Source organism: Corvus brachyrhynchos, unplaced genomic scaffold (genome assembly GCF_000691975.1).
Source record: "Corvus brachyrhynchos isolate BGI_N302 unplaced genomic scaffold, ASM69197v1 scaffold59, whole genome shotgun sequence".
Taxonomy (NCBI): domain Eukaryota; kingdom Metazoa; phylum Chordata; class Aves; order Passeriformes; family Corvidae; genus Corvus; species Corvus brachyrhynchos.
The window spans coordinates 7,123,359-7,150,047 of record NW_008246054.1 but is presented as its reverse complement, the minus strand read 5'-3'; the positions used below and the strand labels follow the sequence as shown (position 1 = coordinate 7,150,047).

Here is a 26,689-nt window from a genome sequence, read left to right as displayed (position 1 = left end):
AAGGGAAGGGAAGGGAAGGGAAGGGAAGGGAAGGGAAGGGAAAAGAAAAAGGGGAGATGATCTCCATGCTTTATTTATTTCTCTGCTTTCTGCCCTTGTTGCCCCCTCCCCTTTCTTGTCCACCTACTTCTCATCCCTCCAAGAGGACATTTCTGCTCCAGAATGTGGTTGTTCCTGGAATTGTGCAGGGGGGTCACTGGGCCTGACTGGGGGGGTCTCTGGGGATGTGCCCTTTGCCCCTGAGGAGGCCAAATCTGCTGAGGTCCAGATTCTTCCTGATGATTCCATGTGATAGCTAATAATGGCCTACCCACGTTTCCGTGGCAACTCCATGCTGTGCTCTTAGCCCTGATCCAAATGGACATTCAGCACACTCCAGAAGCCATAGCATCAGCATGTTAATAAGACTTGCTGACGTCTTTTGCTTTCTGCCACACCGGCTGGTGAGCCTAAATTTGAATAATTTAAAAAGAGCAGATTTCTTGGGAAGCTCCCAATGCATTTCTGTCATGTGACTGGAGGAAAGTGGTCCCAGAAGTCTTCTGCATCTGAAGGGAAGCGGGACTCTGCCCTACCTTCTGCTTTTTCCATGCTTTGGCTTTGGGACACCTGGCATTGGCTTTTCTTTTTTCCTCTGGGTTATTTTGAAGCTCCAGCTTTCATGTGGTCCCTAATCTAAGGACAGCAAGGAGCAAGCTGGACAATCTGATGAATTGCTCCCTAACTCCTTCTTGTGCCAAGGAAGGAAGCTGGGTTTTGTTCTCATACAGTCAGAGAATGGCTACTCTGATCTGAGAGTATGAACATCCCTTTTATCATTAAACTCTACAACAATACCCACTGATCATGCAGGTTAGTGGGTCAAGTTCTATGGTGAAAGTGTTCTCCTGGCCTCACCTAATTCTTCTCTGTTAATTACCCTCCATTCCAGTCATTGTCTTGTCAAACACATTTTTATGACCATCATTTCCTCAGGAGCCCATTAACCCCACTGTAGCACTGGTGTGGCCTCCCTGAGGGATCTGAACTGCTTTCTCTTGCTGAGACAGATGTCAGATGCCTCCACATCTCCTATTGCCTGCAGAACAAATTCCCTAAACCAAACCTGGGGGATGTTTCTGGATCTGGCTGTCACAGACTGCCCCTTACCTGGGGAAGGGCTTTTGGGACTGAGCAGTGGAAGCAGAGCATGTGCCCTGTTTAATTTATTTCCTAGCATCAAAAGCATCACCCAGGCCACACTTGATTGGCTTGTTTGGCTTTTTTGCCATTTTCTCAGTGACATAAGCTTTGAGCCCAAAATTGTGCTAGAGCTGCCAAATAGCTTCATCTTCCCTACCTTGAAGGACATGGGAGTTTATTCTTGGCATTTTTGCTGCATTCCTTCACAAAATTTCATGTAACCATGTTGGAACGTGGCTCCACTGTGTGGTGTTGATGTGCCATCATATTCAGGTGCACCATCAGGTACTCCCAAGGTGAGTTCCATATGGTGAACATGTCTATGCCAAAATTCCTTTCCTCTTCCTGCACTGTTTCCCTACCCTCCAGCTTCCCCCTTCCCAGCCATGATGGGAATGTTACCTCACGTGCCTCTCTCAGCTCCACACCATCCACTTGGTTCTGGATGGGCCAGCCAGGATTTAATGTTGTGTTGGCACCCAAAACCTTGCTTAAGGTTTATGGAGTTGCCCTCGTTGCTGAAGGCAGTAAATTCTGGGGGCTGCTCATCCCAAGTCATCATTAAAGATACATGAGGGCAATTGATTTTATCCCTACCAGTTCCGAAACACCAGGCGAACTTTAGGTAACGTGCTGCTAGTAACCCATGAGATCTGAGATTTAATTGCAGCTTCTTTGTCTTCTACTCACTAGACCTGGATTCTTATCTCAAAGGAAAGGAATTTATCGAATTAATTTCACTCTGTGTTGGCACGGTCACTATTCCCAGCCATGAGCAAATCCCATCATTGCACGCAGGCTGCAGCTCAGGCTGCTCAGAAACAGCAGACAGTATTTTTAGAGCTATAGTTCTTTCCAGTGTCAGCTCTTTGGGTCATACATGTAATTTAAACAGTACATTTCTATTCCCTGCTTAGATGGATGTAACTGTCAGGAACATTATTTCTACTGATAATTACAAATTTGACATTCATTTCCCATGAATACTCTCTACTATTTGCTTAAAACTCACCTCCATGCATACGACTGCTGCCAAATGTTCTCTTATCAGAAAGCTGAGGCAGAAATGTCACATCTGTAAAGAACACTCTTGGAATGGTGGCGTCTAATATGATTTTCTGCTACACAAAGCAAAGACCAGGCAAATGAAAAACAAACACTGGGAAAAATGGGAAACCTGAGGCCTCTTGTGTGGGCTGCCCAGGGGAGAGAGAGATCTTGATACGAGGTAGAGAAAAAAAGCTACTACTAAAGGAAATGTCCCTATAAACATCTTTGCTGTTTAATTCACCCAGCGCTTCTTCTGATACCCATTCTCCAATAGACAGACTTTTGTGACTAATCCCCCTTTTTGGAGTTTTACTGATTACCCAAATTGCTTCTCTTATGCCCTCAATTGGTAGCTCAGGAGGAGAGTTCAGTGAATGTATATTTTCCTTAAGGCATCCAGGTCCTTCTCAGGGAATTTGGATGAGATCAACCTAAGTCATACGAATTAAACCTGAAGCCAGCCTTAATTGCCCAAGTCCCTGGTGACACATGACAAACACCACAAAGCATTCACGTCTTTCCACAACTGATGTTAGTCTTAGAATCTCAGCCAAAGTCTTCAAATAAAGTCAAAATTCCTACAAGACTATTTGGAGGTCAGTTGAATCAACTTGTTAAATCTTGAGCCAAATCTGTATCTTGGTCTTTGGATCAGGGCTGTGCCCCTTGCTCAGACCTGTTTTCCCCAGGATGCTCCTCCAGCTCTGGAAGCCATCAGGATCAGAGATTTATTTCTCCCTTTCTGGAGGGCAGGAATTCCAATCTCTCACTAGCACTTCTCAATCCACTTTAACTAAAAAAAACCAGTGAAATTAAGAGAAACACCTCACTACTCACCTCCCACAGTGCTCAGGCTTCATCACCCAGCTCAGCTGATCCTACATTCACACACTCCATTCAACATCCTATTTTTCATTTAAATCCAAACACATGTCCACACACATTCCAAAAAAATTTACCCACCTTTTGGTTATTTTAGTATTTTTTTTGATAACTCAATTCTTTTTAATTTGGCTTTATCCTTGCAAACTCAGGGTAGGTTTGGTTGTTGTGCTCTTCCCTCCCACCCCTCCGTTTTACTAATTTTGCATATATTTTCATAAAATGTTCTCATATATTTGCTGTAATTTTTTTTTTTTTTGTGGACAAAGTGTAAGTGAGACAAGGATATTATTCACAGCCACAGAAACATAAGAAAGTAAAAAGGACTTTTTCCTTTCCCAATGAACAAAAATGACCTATGTACCCTTCAGTGTCTCCAGGTTTCCTTGGAAATGTATTCCCTTGCATTGTGCTTTAGTTTTTGTGGTGATGAGGGTTACCCAGTGCTACTGAAAAACCCAGCACCTGAGGCAGAAAGACAAACTCAGCTTTGCCTTTATGATTTTGGCTTTCTCTGCTTTAGGGACTATGTAGAAAGGCCTTAAAGATGAGTGAGTGAAGATTTACAGGTGCTGCTCCTCCTCTGGCACCACAGAAGGCAACATCAGCCCGATGCAGGGCACAAACTGCAGGTCAGCTAAACAACCCCACACATCCCATTTTCCAGCATCTGCTGAGCCTCTACCTCTGGTGAAACATCTTCCAAGATGGAAATCCCAAAGTGAGGACACCTGAGCCCTTCACCCACCCTCCACCTCTTCTGTGTGGTCCCACCAAGGAGGCATCAGTTTTACTCCCCAGGGGCTGCCATCCCCTCCTGTCCTCCAGCAAAGCTCAGCACAGGCTGTGGGAATAACTCAATATAAAGCTGGCATAAATCTCAACAGAAGAAATATCTTTTATCTTTAACCATTTACTCCCACTATAGGAATAATGGTAGCTCTTTTACATTTACATATAACTCTTGTTTGTTTGCTTTGATTTTTTTTTTTTTATGTCTCTTTGTCTTGGCACCTGCATAGCAGAAAACTTGACAGTTCAGTACAGAAGTTTGCCCCTCTCTCTGCTTCTCCCTTTATTTCCTCTTCTGCCCCTGAGGACTCGCAAGCAACACCCCCAAGGTCAAGAGAGAGTACGGTGTTACCCTTTTATGACGGATATAGAAATAACAAACATGCCTGACAGTTTTATACAGCTGCTAGAACGGGTTTAGTTTTCAACAAATGAAGAATTTCCTCTTTTTTTTTCTCTTTTGTATATTAATTACATTTTACAAATCTTATTTTTCCCCTTTTCTTTTCCTTCCTTTCCCCCCACTTTTCCTTCTTCCTTTTTACTTTTTCCTCTTTTTTTTTTTTTTGTTTTTTTTTGGTTTTTTTGTTTGTTTGTTTGTTTGTTTTGTTTTGTTTTATTTTTTTTTTATACAGCAAAAAGATCAATCACCAAGGTGTCCATTGCTAAGTCCGGGGTTAGCAGAGTTTGGCTGTCATCTGGTCAGACTGTTTGAGGATCTCAGTGTTGTACAGGTCCAGTGCATGGTTCACTCGGATGATCTCGCTGTTGGTGAGCTTCAGGCGGTGCTTGAGCATACAAGAGAACAGATCCAGCTGGGGCTTCCCCGGGGCCACTGGAGGCGCCAGGCGGTTGATTCGGTCCCGAATATCCAGCAGCAAGAGCATGACGGAGGAGGAGGAGTAGAACTGCCCGCCCTGCGTGTAGGACTGGTTGACCTGCTGCACTGCGCTGCGCAGGAGGTCGGCGTTGAAGCGCAGGCTGTAGCCATAGACCTGCACATCTGAGATCTTGATATAGAACTGGCGCTTGGTGGGGTCAGAAAGGTCCACGGGCCCTTGGCCGGTCTCGTTGCGCAGGAGGGAGGGCAGCCGAGTCCGGCTGCGTAGGTAGATGTGGACGGTCTCAAAAAAGGTTTTCCACCGGTTGCCCAGCAGCAGGGTCCAGTTGTAGCACTGGCTGTTTTGGAGGCGGATTTTCTCCCAGCGCGGGTAGCCATACTCCCCGAAAGGCATATTCCAGCCCTCTGAGTGGCTCCCACTGAACGGGTTGACATAGACAAAGAACATGGGGTCTAGGCTGCTGTTGCGCATCTGGCAGATGCGCATGGAGATCCCGATCACCATGTGGATGAAGTCCATCCGGTTCTTGTTGCTCTTCAAGGTGAGGGACATGCGTTTGCGCCACCGCGGGTCGAAGAAGGTGTCCAGGCGGATCTCGTTGCTGATGAAAGTGGTGTGCACATACAGACGAGAGTCCATCTTCTGCAGCAGGTACTTCAGCTCCAGGTCCTGGAAGTCCAAGTCCGTCTCAAAGCTGATGAACTGCTCGCTCCGCTCGGAGTCCACGTTCTGGGGCTCACAGCGGCCTCGGTAAAGCTTATAGCCCTTGTTGCACGAGCCGCAGAGGGAGATGTTGGCAAGGCTGCACATGGCACAGCTGTTGTTGCCCCCGATGATGCAGGGGATGGGGCGCTGGCACAGACTGGTGCCACCATGGCAAACGCAGCTCCGCTGGCTTTCCAGAAAGGTCCCCCAGAACCCGTTCTCGTTGCAGTAGAGCAGGGACTGGACTCGGGTAAGCCATTCCTGTATCGTCCTGCAGGTGGGGAGAAGGAAGAATTAGCATAGTAAGGCCTCACAGGGACTTGGTGTTGGCATCTTGCTGGAGCTACAGTGTTTTCAGGGATATATCTGAGGCAGAGCTCTCGGAACATCGATACCCTGCTGAGGCATCTGGGAGCTATTCCAGTCTATTTCTAGACTGAATCTTTCATCTGCTGTTTACTCCTTTGGTGATGAGCAAAAGCCTTCTAAGAAATAGCTACCAGTTAGAAATGCTCATCTGATCTCTCTCTCTTCACTCTGCTCTAGGAGCTGATACAGGCACGGTGTTCTGCCAAGGATCCCAGCAGTGCTACAGTGACATGGGAATGGAGCTGATAAAGCCATGCCAGAGGCTGTGGGGCTATCAGACATCACAAGGGCAGCAGAACTCCCAGGCTAGCAGGAGAAAACTGCTCTTCAGGTCACTGGCAGTTGGCCCCACCCTCTAAAAAACAGACCCATAACAGGATAAGGCAAAGCAAGCTGCAAATTCTGCTTGTGGTGCAGAGCTCAGAACAGCAGAAAAGAGGGTGGAAGCCAGGATGCACAGAGACAAAGCTGCTAAAACTATTCCTCCTTAAACAAACCCAAAAGATTGCTGCTAATTAACCACCTCTTGCAGTCTCCCTTAAAATCAGCCCCACTCACCCACCCCTGAGCCCCACCACTCCCACAGCTGCTGTGTCAGCACCTTCAACTCCACATCCTGCAGCCCTGGAACAACTCCTAGAAAATGACAATGCAACCCACATTCACTTTTTGCACAACCCACTTGCCATGTTGCCTTGTTTCCCCCTTTTCCCCCTTCCCACTGCCCCAGGAAAGCTGGGCACAGCGACTCCTTTCTCAACAGTCTTCAGCAGAACTCTCTGTGCAGCCTCTGCTCCCTCCCCTCCGTCTTCCCCCTGGCTAATGAATACTTCATTGTCTCCTCTGGGCAAAAAGTTCTTGGTAGTGCTGCAGTGAGAGGACTGGCTAATGACAAATTAGGATTCAGCCCCTGTAGAACGGGAGGAGTGATTATGGACAGAGGCTCTCAGAGCTGGATTAGTGAAATTCATGGCACCTGCATCGCCTGACCTCCGAATAATCATTAAGCTGTAGGCTGTATCAAAGAAGGCATTAAATGATACAGCAGCAAAGAACAGCAAGATGATTCGGGGGAGGGAGAGAGTGGAGGGATGAGAGTGTAAAACAGAGGAAAGTGCTGGAAGGAAAGAAATAATCAAGGAGCAGAAGCAGAAAAGTTGGGAAATAAAGAGAGGAAAATGTGCAGGTAAAAGGAAAAATGAGAGAGAAACACAGTGGGCAGGAGTAACAGGGGTGGAGAAAGGGAAAAACAGTAACACCAACAACTGAAAGAGAACAGGCAGGAATGAAAAGCAGGAAGAAAAGGAGTGAAAAGAAAGGGAAAAAAAGCCAGGGTGAGGAAAAAGGAAGGGCATTAGACGAAAAATTCGGAAGTGTTGGATGTGGGAACAGACAATTTTCACATTCTTCCTGTGGTACAGGGCTGCCAGGGTCTCTTTCCCCTGTTCCCAACCAAGAGGAGCTCTTCTGCTGGTGGAAAGGACAAGGTTGGCTGGGGAGCTTGGGAGCAAGGCAGGGACCTCCATAAATATCTGCTATAGAGGGAGACAGTGACAGCCCAGGTCCCTCGAAAAAGTGCACAGGGCTCCTCCTGATTCCTGGGACAGCTCTGCCTCGGAGGGAGGGGACAGCACAGCACAAAGTGGCTGAAAAACACAGCCGCAAGCTGACAGCAACAAGAATTTTCAAACCATCCCAGGGGGTTGAGGCTGCCTTCTGCTCACAGGTGAATTTTTGCTCACTTTTCAGCAATACAAACATGTTTTCACCCATCTGAAGCCTTGTGCAGTGCTGGACTGATGCTTTGCACAGGTTTTAGGGGTTGATAATGCCCCTGAGTTCCTGGGCCAGGGACTGCTAGGCCAAAGCAGGGGACACAGTATAAATTAGAGTCAGGTGACCACATTCTGTCCATTTTGGGTGTGTTCTGTCTTAGAAAAAAAATCACTGGATCGTTCTGTCCTTCTTTATACTAGCAGCCAGCAGAATAAAATGGGAAAGAAACCTGAGCTGGTATCTTGCAATGGACACCAGTAAAATTCCTGTTCCCCAGATGAGCTTTGTGGAGGAAGGATGGGAGGTTGTTTTTTGTTGTGTGCATGTGTATGTCTCAGCTTTCAGCAAAGACACAAGTAGGACTAAAAAAAACAAGAAGAAAATGAAACAGGAGACTACCTACCATCTGCTGATGGCAGCAATAAAGGATGTAATTAAATGAAAATACAGAATCCAGGGCAGAGCTGGGCATCGACTACAAACACGACAGTGTGAAGTGTGAGAGAGTGAGAGAGAAGAAAAGTGGTATAAATTACCCCATTTTTTCTTGCAACTGGGGCAGGTTAAGAATATACACAGGACCAGCCAAAGCCTTCAGCTGACAGAAGGTAACTCACAGCACTGTACTTAAGACGTGTCAGAGAAGGAGGATGCTGGAAAGAGCCACTGTTTAACAGCTAAAATCCAGTACCAGAGTAGCCACTGATTTTCATTTAGAATTTTCCCAGGGAGGTGGTGGGAGTCCCCACCCCTGGAGGTGTCCAAGGAACGCCTGGATGTGGCACTCACTGCTCTGGTCTGGGTGACAAGATGGGGATCAAGCACAAGTTGGACTCACTGATCTTGGAGGTCATTTCCACCCTCAATGATTCCATGATTCTAAAGTGAAAATAAATATGACATGCAGGCCAAGCTCTGAGTGAGAATTACTTTGCAGTGTTTTCTGACTGTTGCTCACTGGACACGTGGTTCCCTGGCAATGCTGGAAACAGGGAGCCAGACATATTTTTCTTTTTATTTGCAAGGAAAAAAGGCAGGGACGTGAAAAGTTTGCCTTTGTAAACTCACCTTTCACTTTCCAACCAGTGCTGGCTGCTCTGGGGGTACTTTTGGGTTTTCTGTACAGAATAATGAAGTAAAAAATGCTATTTTTATTCTCAGCAGCTGTGAGATATATTCTGGCTGGAGGCCAGAACATGTATAATCGCTCTCTCCATTGGATGTTATTTCTATTTTACATCCGGTATTTTAAAATAAAACTACAGGTGATCATTCAACATCGAGGCTTTATTAACTGAGGAGTGGTCTCCTTTTTAAACCAACAGACTTGCCTCTGTTTTAAACCTGTAAACTTTCCTGGGTTTTTACAAAAAAAGTCCAGACCGAATATACCTCTGTCTGTCTGTCTGTCTATCTATATCTTTATCTATATTTTTATATATCTCTGTCTCCTTAGCTGTTGCAAAGGGTCATGGAGAATCAGCCTAATTGCCAGAAGGCCTACTCTTCCTTCCTTATCTTCCTTTTGGAAACACCACCTCTTCCTCTCCCTGAGGACAATCAACAGCAATCTCATTTCTTTTTTTTTACATTGCCTTTGAATGTATAATGCAGGCTTACAATTTTGTGTATTAAAGAGAGAGAGGCTTGCTCTTAATAGAACCTTGCCATCCTTTCAAAGCCACTGGTATGCTTGATAAGCTTCTGTCACTCTGTACTGCAACAATTAGAAAATTAGAGGATTTTCCAGCTCTGTGAGGAGAAAGATGGGTTGCACCTCTTCCACTACAGAGCTCCTACCACACTGCCCCCCTGCCTCGCTGCAGATGCAGAATGACAAACAAGAAAAGAAATGATAATACGCCTGCTGATGTTGACTTAAACAAATCAAGCACATCAGTCACTTAAAAACCCAGCTGCCATCATCCATTCCATCCTCCTTCCCCCAGATTTCATTGTAGTAGTTGGAGGCTCCCTTTCTGCTTGGCTGGGTTTTTAAAATAGATGAGAAATGCTGGAGATATATTTGTCTAAATGTTTTGGAGCAACGTGGTTGGATGGAGATTTCCTTGCTGCTGTTTCACTTTATTGTCATTGTTGTTGTGGCACAACTATAAAATCCACATTGGACATGCCTGTGGCTCCTCCAGCATCAGCCTGGTCAGAACAGCTCAGCCAGTTGGCAGAGATGGGCCAGGTTTAGGAAGCTCTCCAAAGACTTTATTTCATAATCTCTTACATTTAATGGATATTTCTCCTCATCCCTAGTAAGTCCATCAAATCTTTGTCCTGAAACATGAGATTTCTTGGTAATTAAAGAGGTGTTAAGCCCTGGAAGAGTTTTCTGAGCTGCACCAGCATGAAATGAAAAGTCAGCGTGTTCAGCAGCCAGGGAGCTGGATGAGAGCAGTAGACAGCAGTCAATCTGTCAATTTTTCTCTTGAAACTGAATATTTAGCTAACGAAGGAAGTGGACAAACAGTTTCTCTTCAAATATTAACTTGGCCTGACCCTTCCAAGAGAAGCTTGGAAGAAAAGGTACTCAGACTCATTTTTTTCCATAAGATTTTCAGTATTGCTTCATTCCAGACAATGTAGAAAGACACAGCAAGAGATGTTTATTAAAATCCAGAAATGCAAGTCTCCAAAAAGGACTTGAAGCAAACTCGGCTACAGGTTAAAGCTGAAAGGAGCCAGCAGGAGGGGATTATTAGATATCAATAGTTGCTGTAGCAGTAATGGAAAATCTGCTCTCTCCACCTGTAATAACCCTGCAAGGCTTCTGCTCAGTGAGATTTTACAGGTCCACTCTGCCTCTCACAGCAGCAATGTGATGTATTCCAAGTGAAACTAAAGCTTCTCTTTCACTCTGGAGATACTGAGGAGCACAATTCAAGAATGGGCTGAAGCACCTTGTGCTCCACGTCCCTTTTAACAGCAAGTGGAGGTTGAAAGTTTGGCTGTGGATTTTGAGGAAAAAACCACAAAAAAGCAGCTTAGTCTGCAGAACAGACTAAACATATTCTTGCAGAACTTAAAGAATAAGTGATGCCCTTCCCCTGGGTAGGTAAAACCACACTGAAGGGATGTGAGTGTAATCAGGAATGTGACAAAAGTTACCTACACCTCCAGGAATTTCAACCCACTCCCAGATTTTACCGTTTCCCCCAAACATCCATGCCAACACAACCCACATCCAAACACACCCTGCTGGGATTAGGTCCAAGCCCGAGCTCAGCTCCACCAGCCCCCCAGCCCAGCCCCCCTGTGCCCGAGGAAGGATGCAGGTACCTTTCCCTAGGCAGCTGGTGGTTAGGATTGTGCCGACACCGGACACTGAGGCCAAAGAGTTTGCGGGCAGTGCGCTGGATCTTCTGGCGCTGGGCTTCCAGCGAGCTCTGCAGCAGCTTGTAGCGGTTCTGCAGGTCCCAGTCATTCCCCCAGTGCTGGTGGATGCTCCCAATGGTCAGGAAGTGGTTGCTAGGTAGCCTTTTCATGAAGGATTTAAACTCATCTGGAACACACACAAGAAATGGGGAGAAATATGGAGGTTTCGGAGCTGTAACAAAGTTACAAAGCTTTTCATTAGCTGAGGGAGAAAGAGCAGTGATGGATGAGGCCATCAGCGCTGCCAGAGGAAGGTGATGTCCATTAACTCACTGTTCTGTCACTCTGCCCCAGGAAGCCACTAATTCCATGGCTGTTGCTGCTCCCATACAGGAAAAAAAAAACCCTATAGTGAATATCAAGGTGAAACAACACAGTTAAAGTGTACAGGGTGGAGGAAAAAAAAAGAGAGAAATTCCCTGGAGCATGAGGTTATAGTCTAAGGGTTATAAACAAAAAGCTGGGAGTTGTAATCATTGTCAGTTAAAGAGTTCCCATTTATATTGTTTTTTAGCTGCTCCTGAAATGCTGTTTGTTGTTGAAGGCAAAGCATTTGGCTGTGTCATTAAAAAAAAGGGGAAAAAAACAAAGCTGTAAAAATTCCCCAGAGGAAAGGTTTGGATGCTGTTAAAATGTCCTGCTTTCGCATTTTTTAAAAAGAGCATTCTGATTCTTTCCTCTCATTTAACTCCATTTGAAGTTAAATGAGTTGCATTTTGTAATGAGGAAAATAAAATAAAATAGTTTGCAGAGCTCAGGTGAGAACAAAAGGTGTCAATTTTAGCTAAAGGGAACAAATCCAATTGATCGAAAAATATATTGTTCAATGTTGCTGTTTGTTGTGTTTGTTGTTTTTTGATCACTTTATTTCCATATTATTTTGTTTGATAATGAAAAAACCTACCATTATGCAGGGTTTGTTGGAGGGGTTTTTTTCATCACAATCAGAAATTCTGATACTGTTTCTGTTTATGATCACCCCTTCCTTCCTCCCTGAGAAGGGTGGTTTGCTCAGACTCTGATTACCAGGCTGGGACATCCTCAGATGGGAAAAAACCAGATGGTTTCAACTTTCTCAGGGAAAAATAACTCAATTTTTGATGGTAGAAAACCATATTTGACAGAGTGAGACCTTCAGAAATGCAATGAGTGGGACAATAAGAACTCCATAAAATGCAATAACAACAAGAGCAACGTTTTATACCAGGAGAGAAAAACCCCATGTGGCAGCACAGGCTTGGGCACAACCAGCTGAGGAAGGTCCTGGGGACTGAGGTGGGTTAACAGTCCGTTCCACTGGAAAAAAATGTCATACTGGGCTGAATCCAGCTGGTTGGGGAAGTTGATATTCACCTTTTCTTGGCACCACTGAGGCTACACCTGGGGCACCCACCTAAAAGGGATGAACAGAGGGAGGGCAGAGCTGAGGGACACCAAGATGCTCCAGGGCCTGAGCACAAGTTCTGCAAAGTCAGGTGTGGGGAGCTGCACTGGTTTCATTTGGTAAAGAGGAGGCCAAGGGATAAATAATTACTGCAGCAACTGCTCAGAAGGTACTCACATTTATGAACAAAACTCCTCTTTTTAGAGACAGTTGCTATAACAAGGAGCAATACACAGTTTGCAGCTTGAGAAATTAAAATGATTTACTAAAAAATTTTCTTCACTTGGAGTTAACGCAGCGCTGGAACATGATCAGAGATGTATAAAAATCTCTCATTTTAGACTCTGCTAGACAAAACCATGGCTGACCTGACCTAGTGCTGGCTATGGTCCTGCTTCTAGAGGGAGGCTGGGCTAGACCCCTGCCATAAACTTCTCAAATAAGACAACAAGAAGTACAGCCATCTTTTCCTGTACATTACTTACATTATTTTTGATACTTTCCCAATCCTTTTTTTTTTTTTTTTAATTCCTTCATCCTCTTTTCAGAAGGAAAAGAGGACAAAAGCAAAGGAAAAAAGTCAGAAAAGGAGAGCTTGTAAAGGCTGACATCTTTTCAAATAAAAAGAAATAATCCACAGAATTAGTGGAGAAAATCTGACCAGATAATTTACATCCTATAGTACAAAGTTAAAGATATTTGCATAACAGATTTCCTATTATTCATCAACTTGCAGTTCATACTTAACTGCCTAACAAAGGATATCTGTACATTAGTCAGTCCCATCCTGACATGGATGGTAAATGGATGTTCACATCCTACTCATCACATGGTGTAACTGAGCTCCTCATAAAAATCATCATCATCACTGCACTACCAGCATCCATGGGACATCTGCTTATCTCCTTTCTCCCCCAAAGATAACTAAGAGATTCCTTTTTTTAAGCCATCTCTCAGGTTTTCATTCTGGTTTTAATGCTGCTTCCAGTGCCCTTCTCCTCCCCAAACCTGACTCTGCTTTTCCGCGGGTCTCTGAAAGTACCATCATGTATAATTGCTTCTGTTGACCATGCTGATTACTCCAGGTACCTTTCAGCAGTAAAAGCCTTGCATTTGCTTCCCGCCCCTTATAAATCAATTTCCTCAAAAGCCTGTTTGTGCAGGAGCCCAGGCTCTTTTCCCTCTGATGATGAATGTGCTACATTTTTCATCGAGACGGGCAAGGCAGGAGTTTCAGTGCAGTGTGTACGTTTTGCTACCGCAGTGCAACGTTGGGGGAAAAACAAATGAGCAGCTTATCTGGCAAAATAAAAGCTGGATGGGGTTGTTTAAAATTAGGGTGATGAAGGAAAAAAAGTACTTTAAAACCAACATCGTTTCTTCATTATTTATATTTATTTATAACTCTGCCTGGAAACCAACAGTATGGATGGGGATATTCATTATTTCTGGGAATAGTTCATTTTTAACCCTAAGAATTTCCAATTAATTAAAAGTCTGTTTGCCTTTATTGTTATTTTATTCCTCTGCACAGAAAACCTTGCTGATGTCTGGGACTATACCTCCTGTGATGCAGCTTGGCCCCTCTTTCTGCCGAGTCACCCCATCCCTAAGGCAGTCCCATGGCAATGACTCAGCATCACAAGTGCCACCGCAGGGAATTGACAGGTCAGACATCCCTTTCACAGATTAAGTTTTCCTTTTGCCAGAGTTAAAAAGAAAAAAAAAAATCCCATTTACATCAGAAGGCAATAGTCTTGAAAAAAACAAAGAAATTAACAAATAAAACTCCACTTAATGACTTAATGACTTAATTAAAAGTTGGGGTTTTTTAATCCACCGTCACAGAATTTTTTTACCAGCCGTTCTAAAATGCCAAGAATAAAGCAGTGTTATTTTTCTCAATTTACACACAAGCAGTGAAGCACAGGGCTAAAAAAACTCCTGAGCTGATTCAAAGCGGCTTCAGTTCACTGCATCCTCCTTGACTTTGAAGATACTATTCCAAATCACACCAACTCCTGATTCACCCTGCATGATTTTTTCAGATTAACAGAGGATCCAACACAGACCAGAAGCAGAATACAAATGTTTTAGGCTCTCAGTAGCTTCCTGTGCAAAATGGTATTTGCTTTCAGAGCACTCCTGTGACTTTCAGTCCACTTTATTGGAAAAGCCTTCAGATGTCATCAGAGATTTCTCCTCTGCTGTTCATAATGAAGAAAATCCCCTAGTTATTGGGAATATTTATTAAAACAAAGAAGCAAAACACTAATACTGCAGTCTTTTCTGATAGCAACTTCCATCTCAAAGGATAAGTTCACGCATGATGCATCAAAGTGATGAATCAGATGCAGCATCTTTAGACATAAAGATAATCACTCCATCTAGCCCTGAAAAGCCTCCAGCCCTGGGTGGAATATGGCAGAAATTGCACTGCAATATGTCACTTTAACATGGCAAATGAAAAACACCTTCCCCAGTTCAAATCTCAAGGGGAGGGAGCCTGAATATAATTATCTACCCTGGCCTGTGCTTGGATCGAGTGCAGCAAGGACAGAATGTGACAGGGACAGAGACTGTGGGACTGGAACTCCCCTCTCCACAGGGCTCCCACCTTCTCAGTGCCTGGGTTAGATCCCCTGGGAAGAGAAGGGCTTTAATGAGACCAACCTGTGACTCTTGAGCACCTTATGTGAAGATCCTGTGCCAGAACTAACAACTGGTAACACATAACCAGTGGCAGAGCTGTGCTGGCCAGCACTGCCAGCAATCCTTGTAAACTTGTGTAGTACTGAGCTGGCAAAAGCTCCTGAAATCCACATTTCTGGTTTACCCTGGTGTTACCCACCCCATCCATGAACCCATAGAAACTCACAGAAAACGTCTGACCTCGTTAGCTGGTGACCTGCTCCTGGAACTGCCCAGCCCTGTGGCTCCCCAAGGTACATGGGGCGATCTGGTCAAGATGGGCATTAGCCTCAGGCCATTAATTCCCACTCTGACTGCTCAGCTGAGCACCAAGGTGACAGCATGAGTGGGACATAAGGATCTATGCAGCATCAGAAACACCAGCAGGGGCCACATGTTGAAGTATGAAGAAAATCCTCAATAGCCCTTCAAGGAAACATCACAGGCTACTGCATTTCAGCTGTTAAAGTGACCTTCAACATGAAGAAAGAATGAAAACTTAGGAAGAATTCTTCTTGAATTTAGCTAGATGGTTCTTTTCTCAGAGTTTTCCTCCCTGACATGGAGATCTGGGCAGTTGTGACAATAATCATTGAAGAAAATGTGTTGGAAAGTAGCTGGTTAAACTGAAAGATGAGAGCCAACACAAGGACAAGTTCCTGATGAAGTTCTGCTTGGTGCCTGTGTGGTTTTGGGGCAAGTAGGCCACTTGCTAAAGGATAGAATTCACTGAAAGTGTTGCTCCTTCCTACCTCAAGCCCTCAAGAGTGTGTATCCCATGAGTACAACACACCTGCTATGGGTAAACTACTCCCACTACCAGCATCAATGTGGAACAAACTCTGCTGGCACCCCCAGCCTCACCTGGGGAGAAAATAGAAAAGAGAAATGTTCCCAGCAGCAGACATTGCCCTGCAGGAGAGAGGAGTCATTTTCCTTTCTTCTCCCTGCCTCAAAGGAGGTGTCATCTGTCCTGTGTGTTCTTCTCCCTCTGAATTGCTTTCACCAAAGCAGAATAAATCATTCATGCAAATCTGAAAAGCAATTTCTGCATCATTCGTATTATGGAAGATTCTCCACAGAACTATTAAAAGAGAGATTTGGAGATGGTTTGGTATGAAAAATCAGATTTTTGACCAATCACACACTTCCATGGAAAATATCCCTGTACACATAATACCATGTGTGGTGTGTGTTCCTGTCTGTGTGTTTAATAGAGGGAAAAAGGGTACTCTCTCAAGGCTAAGATCCTGGGTTTGAGCTCAATATCCTCTATTTTTTAGCCAAACTAGAGCATTATACTGAGGGAATAAAATATTTTTACCTGATACAATCAGCCATGAATTGAAGAAGTGAGTTTTGCTCAGTTACCTGAATTCTCCAGATCTTTATAGGCTTCTGTCCAGGTCTTGGCCATGTTTGCCAGTGTGTACTCCATGATCTGGATGTCGGTGATGGGGCAGTTGCACTGAGGGAACTCCTCAGACCACTGCCAGCCGCACTGGCTGTCCCGGCAGATGTACTCGCCCTCCCCATTGCACATGATGTAACTCAAGGCAGACTGGACAAACTTCTCTTGTAAATATTGAGGGAAGATGATCTGGAGACCTGGAGAGGGAACAAGAGGATTATGGGAGGAAAAAAAGTAAATTAAAAAGTAATTTCAGGTATTTATTCCTCAAAACCTGTTTCATTAGCAGCTTGGGAAAGTTATGGTGAAGAATTAAAAGCTGTCATGAATAACGAAGGTACCACCTGCATCCCTCCAGGGCAAGTAGTGATTTAGCTGAGAACAGAGCCCATCTTGTGTGTGGGAGAAGGGCGACAAGTAACTTCTCTCTTCCCAACACCCTTTCATCCCATTCCCAGATCCCAGCACAGTACAAAGCCCCTGAATGCAAAGCCTCCCTTAATCCCAGGTGTGATTGTTTTTGTCTCCTGAAACCAAGTGCTAGTTCAGAAGCAATGAGCATTATGCTGCTCTTACCTGTTTTGAGAGACACTAAATGGGTTTGGTACCATAGAAAAAAGGAAAATACACACTGAAATGGAAAATAAGAAGGAATGGAAAACAGAAGAAAGGTAAATAACACAAGAGTGGATTTGTAAAAGACCCTCACAGAGTTAAGTGCCCAGCTCCCACAGCATAAATACAGGAGTTGGGTACCTGAGCCTTCACAGCTTGCTCCCTGCTAGGAAGGCTACTTGCCAAATCCTATAAAAGTGCAAATGGATTTAGTGCCAATGATTTCAGTGGTGCTCAGCAGATTTACATTAGCAGGGAGATCTATCCCCTTGTCCTTTCTCCATGGCAAGTGTTTGTGTATCCATCCATCTGTGCAGGCATTAGTGTAAGTGCACCCATGCTCAGGTACCAGAGGACGTACTAAGAGTTTAAGTGTTTGCCCTGTGCACAGTGTACATGGTTTTCCATCCTGTCCTCCTCCAGACTATCTATGGATCTCCCTGAGGATTCACAGCTGTTTGTTTCTATCTGGCAAGTCCTGCCTGTCAGCCCCTGTCAGTGTCTGTGGTGCAGAGGCAGAGGACAATGACTCCAAATGAGCCTTTCACGGGACCCCACTTGGAAAAGGCCAGGGACTTTGGAGTGGCAGCAAGAGGAGTTTATGGCCTGAATGGCAGCACTGAACTCCAGTGTAATGAAGGCACGCAGGTCAATTACCCATCTGTTTGTGTTTCTGCTGTGCTGAATTACTGGATTTGTGCCTGACAGCTCATGGGAGTGGAATGAAAATCAGACAATAATTCAGAGGATGAGAGTGTGCAGGAATGGCAAAAAGGGCTGTGACCCCTTTCAGGTGTGCAGGTCCATCTCTGATGGGTTGTGTTCACCTCAGACAAGAGAAAAGCCACGGGTGGTGACCCTGGGACCCCCATTACCCTTTTGCTTTTGGATCCAGAGATGCACTTCAGCCTTAATGAGGTCCCTCTGAAAGAGCAGGTTTGGGGGCTCAGGAGGCTGTGGAAGGCCCAGGGAGCCCTGTTTCCTCTCCCCCTGGTCTAGGTGAGCACCATGCTTGGTGGCAGCAAGCTGCCCTTCTGCCTGACCCCACTGGCAGCCTCCAGGCAGGATGATCTTGGAGCACTGTCCAGCTGGGAATATGTTTGTGACACTTGCACAGGGAAGGACTTCAAGCCTGGCGTTCAGTGGCACTGTTTCTGCACAGATCCTGCTGCCTTTTCAGCTTTGCTATTGGGGACTGGAAGGAACACACAAAGAGCCGACCAGTACAGCATCCCTGCAAACGCCTCACAACTGGCCTGCAGAGGATCATCATTATGAGGTCCCTTTGGTCTTTTCTGAGATGTGTCTCAACAAGAAGCTCAGATTTCTTCCTGCTGTCTTCAGGATGTCCTGAAGGTCAGCCTCTTCTAGGGATTGTAATGATAAGACAAGGGGGAACAGCTTTAAACTGAAACAAAGTAGGTTTAGATTTGACATTAGGAAGAAATTCTTCCCTGTGAGGGTGGTGAGGCCCTGGCACAAGGTGCCCAGAGAAGCTGTGGCTGCCCCATTCCTGGGAGTGTCCAAGGCCAGGTAAGATGGGGCTTGGAGCAACCTGGGATAGTGGAAGGTATCCCTGCCCATGGCAGGGGGGGGAACAGGGGGAGCTTTAAGGTTCCTTCCAACCCAAACCATTCTGGGATTCTCTGATTTATCTGAAACAACCACAACAGAGGGATGGTCCCTTGTCAAATCCTCACATGGGTATTAGTGATGGTCCCACCTGCCAGGATCCAAACTTTCCTTCAGGATGGAATGAAAGTGCAGTGCTATTGGAGAACTGATCCACAAAGGGGACTGGAGAGCCTGAAGGCAGCTGTACTCACTGAGCTTTCAAGCTCACATGAGAGCAGAGCTGGACTTCTTGATGTGCATTGACTCTTCATTCATGGTCCAAGTCCCATGAATACATTTTCCACTCTGCTTCATGGAGGAGCAACCTGCTCTGGCTCTTCGAACATGATCAAATGACCTCAGGCTCTTAAGTTCTCCATAGTTTCTCTTTGAATTTTAACTTGGGTAAAGCACAACAAGCTGTTTGGTCCCATCTGTGAATGATCCTGACTTTGGAGATTTTTTTTTTTTTTTCCTGGAGGGAATAGGGTGAAAAAAGCAACTGAAGTTTCAGGGAAAGCACTTCCCATTCCAAGGGACATCCTCCATGCATTCCAGCAGATGCAGAAACATGAATACCCTGTAATCTCCAGAACACAACACGTTCTAACACTTCAGTGCTTCACGTGGATACTCTTTTTCTGCCCATAAAACTCATGCTTTCTGGAAAAAAATAACATTTCCAGGATAACCTCCTCTTGTAAGAAATAATATCATGTTACAATATCTTGTAAGAAATAATATCATGTTAAGGGGCAATCAGACCTCTTACCTCTGACCTAGCACCAACTCATCAAAGCACTTATATAAATACTTAACTTCATCAGCGGTTTTGCTTTATCCATCAGTTACCTGAAGCATTTGACAAGAAGCACACACTCAGAGCTGTGTTTGCACAGGTGACACCCAAATCCAGCCACTCATAGGAGCACCAGTGTGCACACTCCAAACACAACCCCCTGACTTTCAAACAGGCTGTAGGGCTTACATGTGACTCACATCTTCCAGCCAAGAATTTCCTTGTGGAAGAAATCAGTGTTACTGAAATACAGCTGTGCCTATTTCCACAGAAGTACTTTCATATATATATATATACACACACATAAATATTCACAGATTCCTCATCATCCCCAGACAAGTGTAGATTCATATCAATTTTTTTGCTTTAGTTTTGAGCATCTCTGTGATCAGACCTCAGCAAGAGATTTTACAAGCACTGTGCCAGCAGCAGCATCTCACCGAGTCCTGGAATCCTCCCTTTCATGTGTAGTTCTAGCCCATGCCCAGGGACTAAATATTGCTGCAATTCAGTGGGTTATGGTTGTCAGTAAAGCACAGGTGGCATCAATCTTTTGAGACCACTGCTCTGGTGCTACAGTTTCTATCTGTAAAGCAGGAAAGCTGTAATCCCAAGGAATATAACAGCCCCACAGAGCAGCTTGTGCTAGCTGGGAAAGCCCTGCTGCCAGCCACAACCCTAATAAAATATCCCAAATGCTGTGTTGTTCTCTAACAAATTTATTTGGGTATTTCAAGCATACAGAAAAACACATATATATTCAATCTTTCACTGTTGTCTACTGATGAAACAACCTCCTGTCAGCGGCCAAGAAGAGAGGCAAGCTGGTCTTAAAAACTGGAATATTGGACCATTTCCATGGGGACAATCCCTCAATCCAAGCCAGGGGGCACAAGGAATGGGCTCATCCCCAACAGCAGCCTCAGGAGATGATAACAGATGCACACAGTAAGTTTGCTGCTGACTTGAATATCTTAGGTTTGAAGGTAACTTACTGATCAGAGGGGGAATTCTGCCACTTTGTAAAGCATAAATTTCCTCTTTAAAAATGAAGAGAGGCACCAATTTGGTATAAGTTTATCTTAGATAACTACAGGCAGCATATGAAGTGTCTGACAAGGGAACATGTCCTTAATTCACCTAGAGAAACTATTAGAGAGAGATGTTGGCTTTAGACTGTATATAAAAGGCTTCCTGCATTAAAAGAGGTAAATTTCCCCAGCTCTAAATTAAAGCTATTTGAAATATTTTCCACAGAAGAGTTCTCTGTTGAAAATGCAGTTTCATTGAAGCATTTTGTGAGAGCATGTTGACTCCAAAAGCACTTTTGACTTTCTAAATGTATTTTTTCATACTCCCTCATTTCACTGCACTGAAAAGCTGAAATGTTTTGTGCTTTCATTACCATTCTGCCCATTTTGGTCATTACTGTTCTGCCCATCTTGGAAAAAGCTTTAATAGTAATTGTAATGTAAATTCTAATGTTATACTATCATATATATTATATAGGTATATAATATATCTCTCTATGTAGTTATATATGTATAATATAGAAGGGTATTTACAGATCTATAATAATATAATATTAAATATAGTAATATAATATATGTAATATTATATAAGTATTGCATATAACATGCATTATATATACTATTATAACATATGACCATATTTGATGCAGCAAATGACCTGATATGCAACATTTCCTGTTTATTTGCACAGTTTAGAACAGCACAGAAGCATTATACCTCACTGAAATAGTGCTATGCTCCAATATTGACATATACTGTCAATAACAGTATTAATACAACAGGATGTGCCTCTGAAATTTGGATTTCCTGAAATTTTTTAAGGTGTTGCTTTTTTCAGTCAAATTTTCCAATTTCTGCCCAGGACACTTGTCCAGGGAGCACAAATTCCCCTTTTCCCACCACGTTGCTGTAGAGCTGCTGGCTTCTTGCCCTGCATCACCACAGGGATCCTGCTCCAGGAAGTGCTGGGAAAAAGGGAGACCTTCTGTGGCTCCTGGGATAAATATTGTGTATATATGTGTATATATATACCCCAGTGCATGTCAGGCATACTGGGCCCACAGGATACTGGTTTATAAATTAGTGATTCTTTCCTGTCCCAGTAACCACAAGTGCAGCACCAGACACCCTGCACCATCCTCCCCTGAAATCAACCTGCCCAAACCCTACATGGGTTCATGGAATCACTTAGGTTGGAAAAGACCACCAAGATCATCGAGTCCAACTTTTGACTGATCACCACTTTGTCAACCAGACCATGGCAATCAGTGCCACAGTCCACCCAGTCTCTCCTGAAAGGCACAGCTTTGAAACCCCAACTCCCAGGGCTGGGCAGCAGCAAGTTCAGACAGAGAAATTCTCCCTGTCATGAAGAAGCTGCTCTTTTATTGAGCCAGGCTCAGAGCTGGAGTGACACAAAGGCAGGAACATGGATTTCTGTCAGCAGCTCATGCTTGGCTGCTGATCAGATCAGAGGAGACTTGGTCACGATCCATTACCTGCTGCAGCCCTGTGACTAATTCCTAATGAGGCCTCTCAGAGCAGAGGAAGGATCCTGGGTAATTATCCCAAGAACCACACTCCAGATTAGGTAGAAAATGCAGGTGGAGCCTTAAAGGTCACTTTGATCTATTAGGAAGAGCTCCTACCTTCCTCCCTTCGCTTGCTGTCTCCCTTGGCCTGGCTCCAGCCCCTCCCTGCACTGGGTTCAGCCATGGAGCATGAAACCCACCTGTGGTTGACCCTCAAGGTCCTCTGTCTGCTCCCATCAGAGATCCCAGCCTCATCCCCTCTGTCTCCTAATTTTCCCCTCTTCCTCCACCTCCTTCCCCACCCCTTGGTTTATCTCCTCTCTTGTAGGATCAGATAACCAATAGAGGTCTATTGATTTACCCACTTGTCTGCCTAAACCCAAGCTGCCTGCTGATTTAGCTGCTTCCCCACTTATCTCATGTGTCATCCTTGGGTTTTCATTATCAGCACAGTGTAAAAAACCCCTCAAATTGCTCACTGTTAATTAGGTAAGAACCAGAATTCAGTGATTTGGGTAATCACTGGCATAGTGAAAACAACTTGCCTATGATTTTTAATGGCAAATAATAACAACAATAATATTATATCCACAACATTACTTGGTAAATGAAACCCAGTTTCTGTGAAACCAAAGATTAAAACAGCACTTGCCAAATTATACTCAAAGCGGAAGATGTAATGTAACCCATTCATCTGAAAAATTAAAATTTGTGCAAGTACAAGGATTCCAGAAATAAAACCATCTGGGCAAATGAGCAATTAAATACCACATTTCCTTATTTTGTAAAAAACTTGGGAATAACCTTCGTAAATTACATGCCCAGTGAATTTCTTCCTTCTACTGAAGCTGACTTCTTGCTAACCAGCATGTATTTATTTATTAATTCAGCCATGACCTCTATCTGTTGACTTCTGGACTAGCTCCCCATCTGGGACTGAAGCCATGGCTTCTAGCATTCAAATAAAACCTCTGTGACTTTTCCCAAAGATTATGGTCATTAGAGAGTCCCAAAAGCTGATATGCAAACCTCTTACACAAATCAGCGATTCGGGAGGGATGGAGAGATGGGGACAGAATTCTCCTTCAATATTGATGGAAGAGGTCACATTTTTTTATGTTGGTGTGTGTATCATACACAGAAGTCCATCAAAATTCAATGGCAGAGGGCACTCAGACACTTCACTGGGGTCAGCCGTGGCTCTGCTCAGCTGAGCCTCATGTGAAGCCACCAGAAGCTTCAGGGAACTTCCAGACACAACAGTATCACAGCAAAGAGAAGAGGGGAAAAGGCTCAGAGAAAGGGCACCCCTCTCCCATTTCCACCCCACTCCCTGGTTCCTGGGCCCTACCTTGCAGGTGGAGTTTGCTCTCAGTGCTTTGTAGAAGGACAGAACTCACAGAGTCCAGATTGTCGTAGCTGTTACAGCCCAGGGGGCCGGTCCGAGTTTCTGTTACCTACACAGGATGTAAAAAAGAAAGAACGTTCCCTTTGACTGCAGCCTCACACCTTCCCCAGGCTTTTAAAATCTTTTAGTTCAAAGGACTCCTTGTCACCAGCTGATATAACCCAAAGCACATCTTCCCTAGTTGGGAAAAAAGGCCCCACCCTGCACAGACACTGCTAACGTTTGGCGCAGTGGCAAGCTGAAAAATCAGAATGAATTGTGGCTGCTCTCTTCAGGGTACCTCAGGTTATTCTGGGCTTGGCAATGGGATCCTGCTTATTGATGTTTCTCATAGACGATCGCCACTGGAGAACATCAGAAGCCTGTAGAGGAATTATTCCCTGGCTTCTCTTATTGCAAAGCAAGAAACAGAGATGGATTGCCAGCCCACAGCGGTGCCTGGTGCTCCCACAACAGATGTGAACACCAGCCCTGTGCTGAGGATGGATGGAGGCACAGATGACCTGCAGTGCTGCTGCTGTTGGTTTCCAGCCATGGAGGAGAGCTGCCCTTCTGGAATTCACCACAGGTGATTATCTGCTGTCACTGGTTCAGTATCTCAACACAATCTCCCATCCAGAAGGGAACAGACTCAGCCATGAGACAGCACAGAACAGTAATGAGAGCTGAAACCCTTCAGAAATGGCTAACAATGATGACTCCATCCACATCACCTTCCCTGGAGTGAACTCAGCAACAATAAAATCCCTGCCCAGTGTAGGATGATTGCTTTCAGAGAAGGCAGCCTTTGCAGAGCCATTTTCCCTATTTTGTATTCTCTGAGCAGCTTCCCTTTCTTCCTGCTGCAACCCCCCAAGCTGTCTCTCAGTCCGTTTCATTCCAGATGCCTCAGTAATGCCACACTGAGTTTTTCACCTTTTCTTGTAGCAAATTCAGCTGAGAGATGTTTTGCAGCCTTACACCCCCAGGAGACAAATACTCCTAGGTGGCACAGGGTTGTTCATTTCACAGACCTGCCTTTCCCTTCCAACCTCCATAAATGATCTGGGTCCTCTGCTCCCTCTCTCCCTTCCAGAAGTCCCTGTCAAATTTAGTGAAAGTCTCCCATCCTACACAACCACCACACTGAATGCCCACCTCTTTCCAGACATTTGTGGCCCTGGGAAGATCAATTCTTCAATTGAATAAGAGAAAAACTAACCCTGGGAACAAAACAACTTGTGACCAAAGATATCAGACCGGCAAAGTCCTGCCCCAAATCCCTGGAGAATCCGTATAGACACACGATCTTTTGCCACTTCCTAAGGCAGTATGTGGTACCTTAATTGCTCCGGTAGAGATCTGGATCTCATGGAGTCTCCTCATGGTGCCATCACGATCTACAAAGTAGGAGGACGCGAGCTGGTGTAAAGCTTCAACACTCTGGGTGGCGTTTCCTGACTTTCTGTCGAGGCGGCTTTTGTCCATGTACATGGTTAAGGCCTCCTCTCCTGCAGCAGAAAGAAAAGGAGATTTCAGGCTGCCAGGTAGGGCCATCTTAACAGGAGCAAGTGGTGTCATCTACTGCACCTAGAGAAAGAAAAGTCCGACACCTAAAGCACTCTCGGAGGAATTTGCCCTTCCTCGCCAGCACCAGGACCCCAGGGGGATGTAGAGAAGCCTCCTCCTCTATCCAGACAGCAAGGCTATGTCCACCAGACAAGTAAATCAGCTCCACTGAACTGAGTAGACAACATTTTGGATATTTTTTAGCCAGCAGAGCTTTGACACAACTGCTGGAGAGGATTCAGCCCATCTGTCCCACTCGAGGAACATTCTCTCTGTGGGTAGTGCCTCTAGAATGATGCACACCTGACAGGACAAGATCCCACTTTATGCAAGTCTCTGTGTGACCTGATTGCTAGAAGGAAAACTGCAAAAAGAATACAGTGTGTGGGTAGGTCCAGTGGACAAACAAATGTTAGTTGGGCCTCTTCAGCTTCCAGTGGCCTTGCAAAAGGGGAAGGGAAAGGGGATGAGTGAAGAGAAGTAATCAGAGGAAAGAGTAAATAAGAAATTTAATTTAAACTAACCACCCTTACTGCCTTCTTTCCTCTCCCAGAGTCTCATTCAGGGAATATAAGTGGAGAGTGAAAATACTGTACTAGATACGGGACAAAAGCAGGTGATTTTGAAATGCTAACCCAGAAGATCTGGGAGTGAAGCAGTTAAGAACTGATAAACATCAGCAGAGACCTGAATGTAACAAAACATATCTGAAAAGGACATGAAGCCGAGAAGGCATATTTACCTAACAGTTCAATTTGTGCTGGGTGAGGCATGTTAAAATCCAGTTCATTCTTAACATAAGATTGGCACTGTTAGAGGTCTAAAAAGGTGGAATGCCATCCTGCATCCTTAACATGTGAAACTTGGATTTTAATAAATGAAGAGCAGACACAACTATGGGAGGAATGTGCCATTTCTGCATAACTCTCCTAATGAGAAGAATGGTGCTTCTTCTTATTTGATAGATGAACCACTGATGAATTCACTGCCTCTGGCAGTGATAGCATGGTCCAAAAAGTATGTACCACCACTTTCAAGATCAAAAAATATTTTGGTCTTCATCATCTTTGTATAATTTTTTTTTTTAAGAGAACAAGAACTTATTTTTCTTTAAAAATCTTGTTAGCTGAAATAGTTTAATTCATCCAAATTTCTTCTTTTATTGCATATCTGAAAAAAATAACCCAAAATCGCGGTAAGCCCTCCCCCTCACTTTCCCTGGAAATTTTCCAGCTTTTATCTGAAAGCCAAATGCCTGAAAACAAACCGAAAATATTCTGGATGAAAATCAAAATATTTTTATTAGATTTCAGTTTTTCAAGCAATAGTTGTGTTGAGGATTCAGCCTTTGGCTTTGAGACGAAAAACGGACTTTTTTTTTTTGTGGAAAGAAGGTACTTTTCATCAAAAGAATTGATCAGTTGAAATCTTTTAATTGGCTTCGCAGGACCCAAGTGGAGAAGTTTGGCATGTAAAACTTTGTCTTTAATATTTTGTTAAAAATAACAGACTGGCCTTTGACCACGATCAAAGCTGTGGTAGTAACAATATCATCATTGTTACCTCTCACAAAAACAATTGCTTTGATTTCCTTTCTGACCGTTACCATTATCGTGTGTTGAACTTGTGAGGAGACCTTGGCAGGGATCAAGGCTCTGCCACATCAGGCTC

At 44.4% G+C, this 26,689-nt stretch overlaps 1 protein-coding gene across 1 annotated transcript in view; it reads right to left on the bottom strand.

Annotated features, from left to right (window-relative positions):
* Positions 1-3,356: 3,356 nt before the first annotated feature.
* Positions 3,357-26,689, bottom strand: part of BRINP1 (BMP/retinoic acid inducible neural specific 1) — a 59,716-nt gene continuing 36,383 nt past the window's right edge. The window contains exons 3-7 of the mRNA XM_008642275.2: positions 24,791-24,960; positions 23,414-23,519; positions 16,432-16,668; positions 10,890-11,112; positions 3,357-5,724 (exon numbers count right to left, since the gene is read on the bottom strand). Of these exons, the coding sequence (XP_008640497.1) occupies positions 4,584-5,724; positions 10,890-11,112; positions 16,432-16,668; positions 23,414-23,519; positions 24,791-24,960 (1,877 nt within the window). The 3' untranslated portion in view covers positions 3,357-4,583. The remainder of the gene's footprint in view (positions 5,725-10,889; positions 11,113-16,431; positions 16,669-23,413; positions 23,520-24,790; positions 24,961-26,689) is intronic.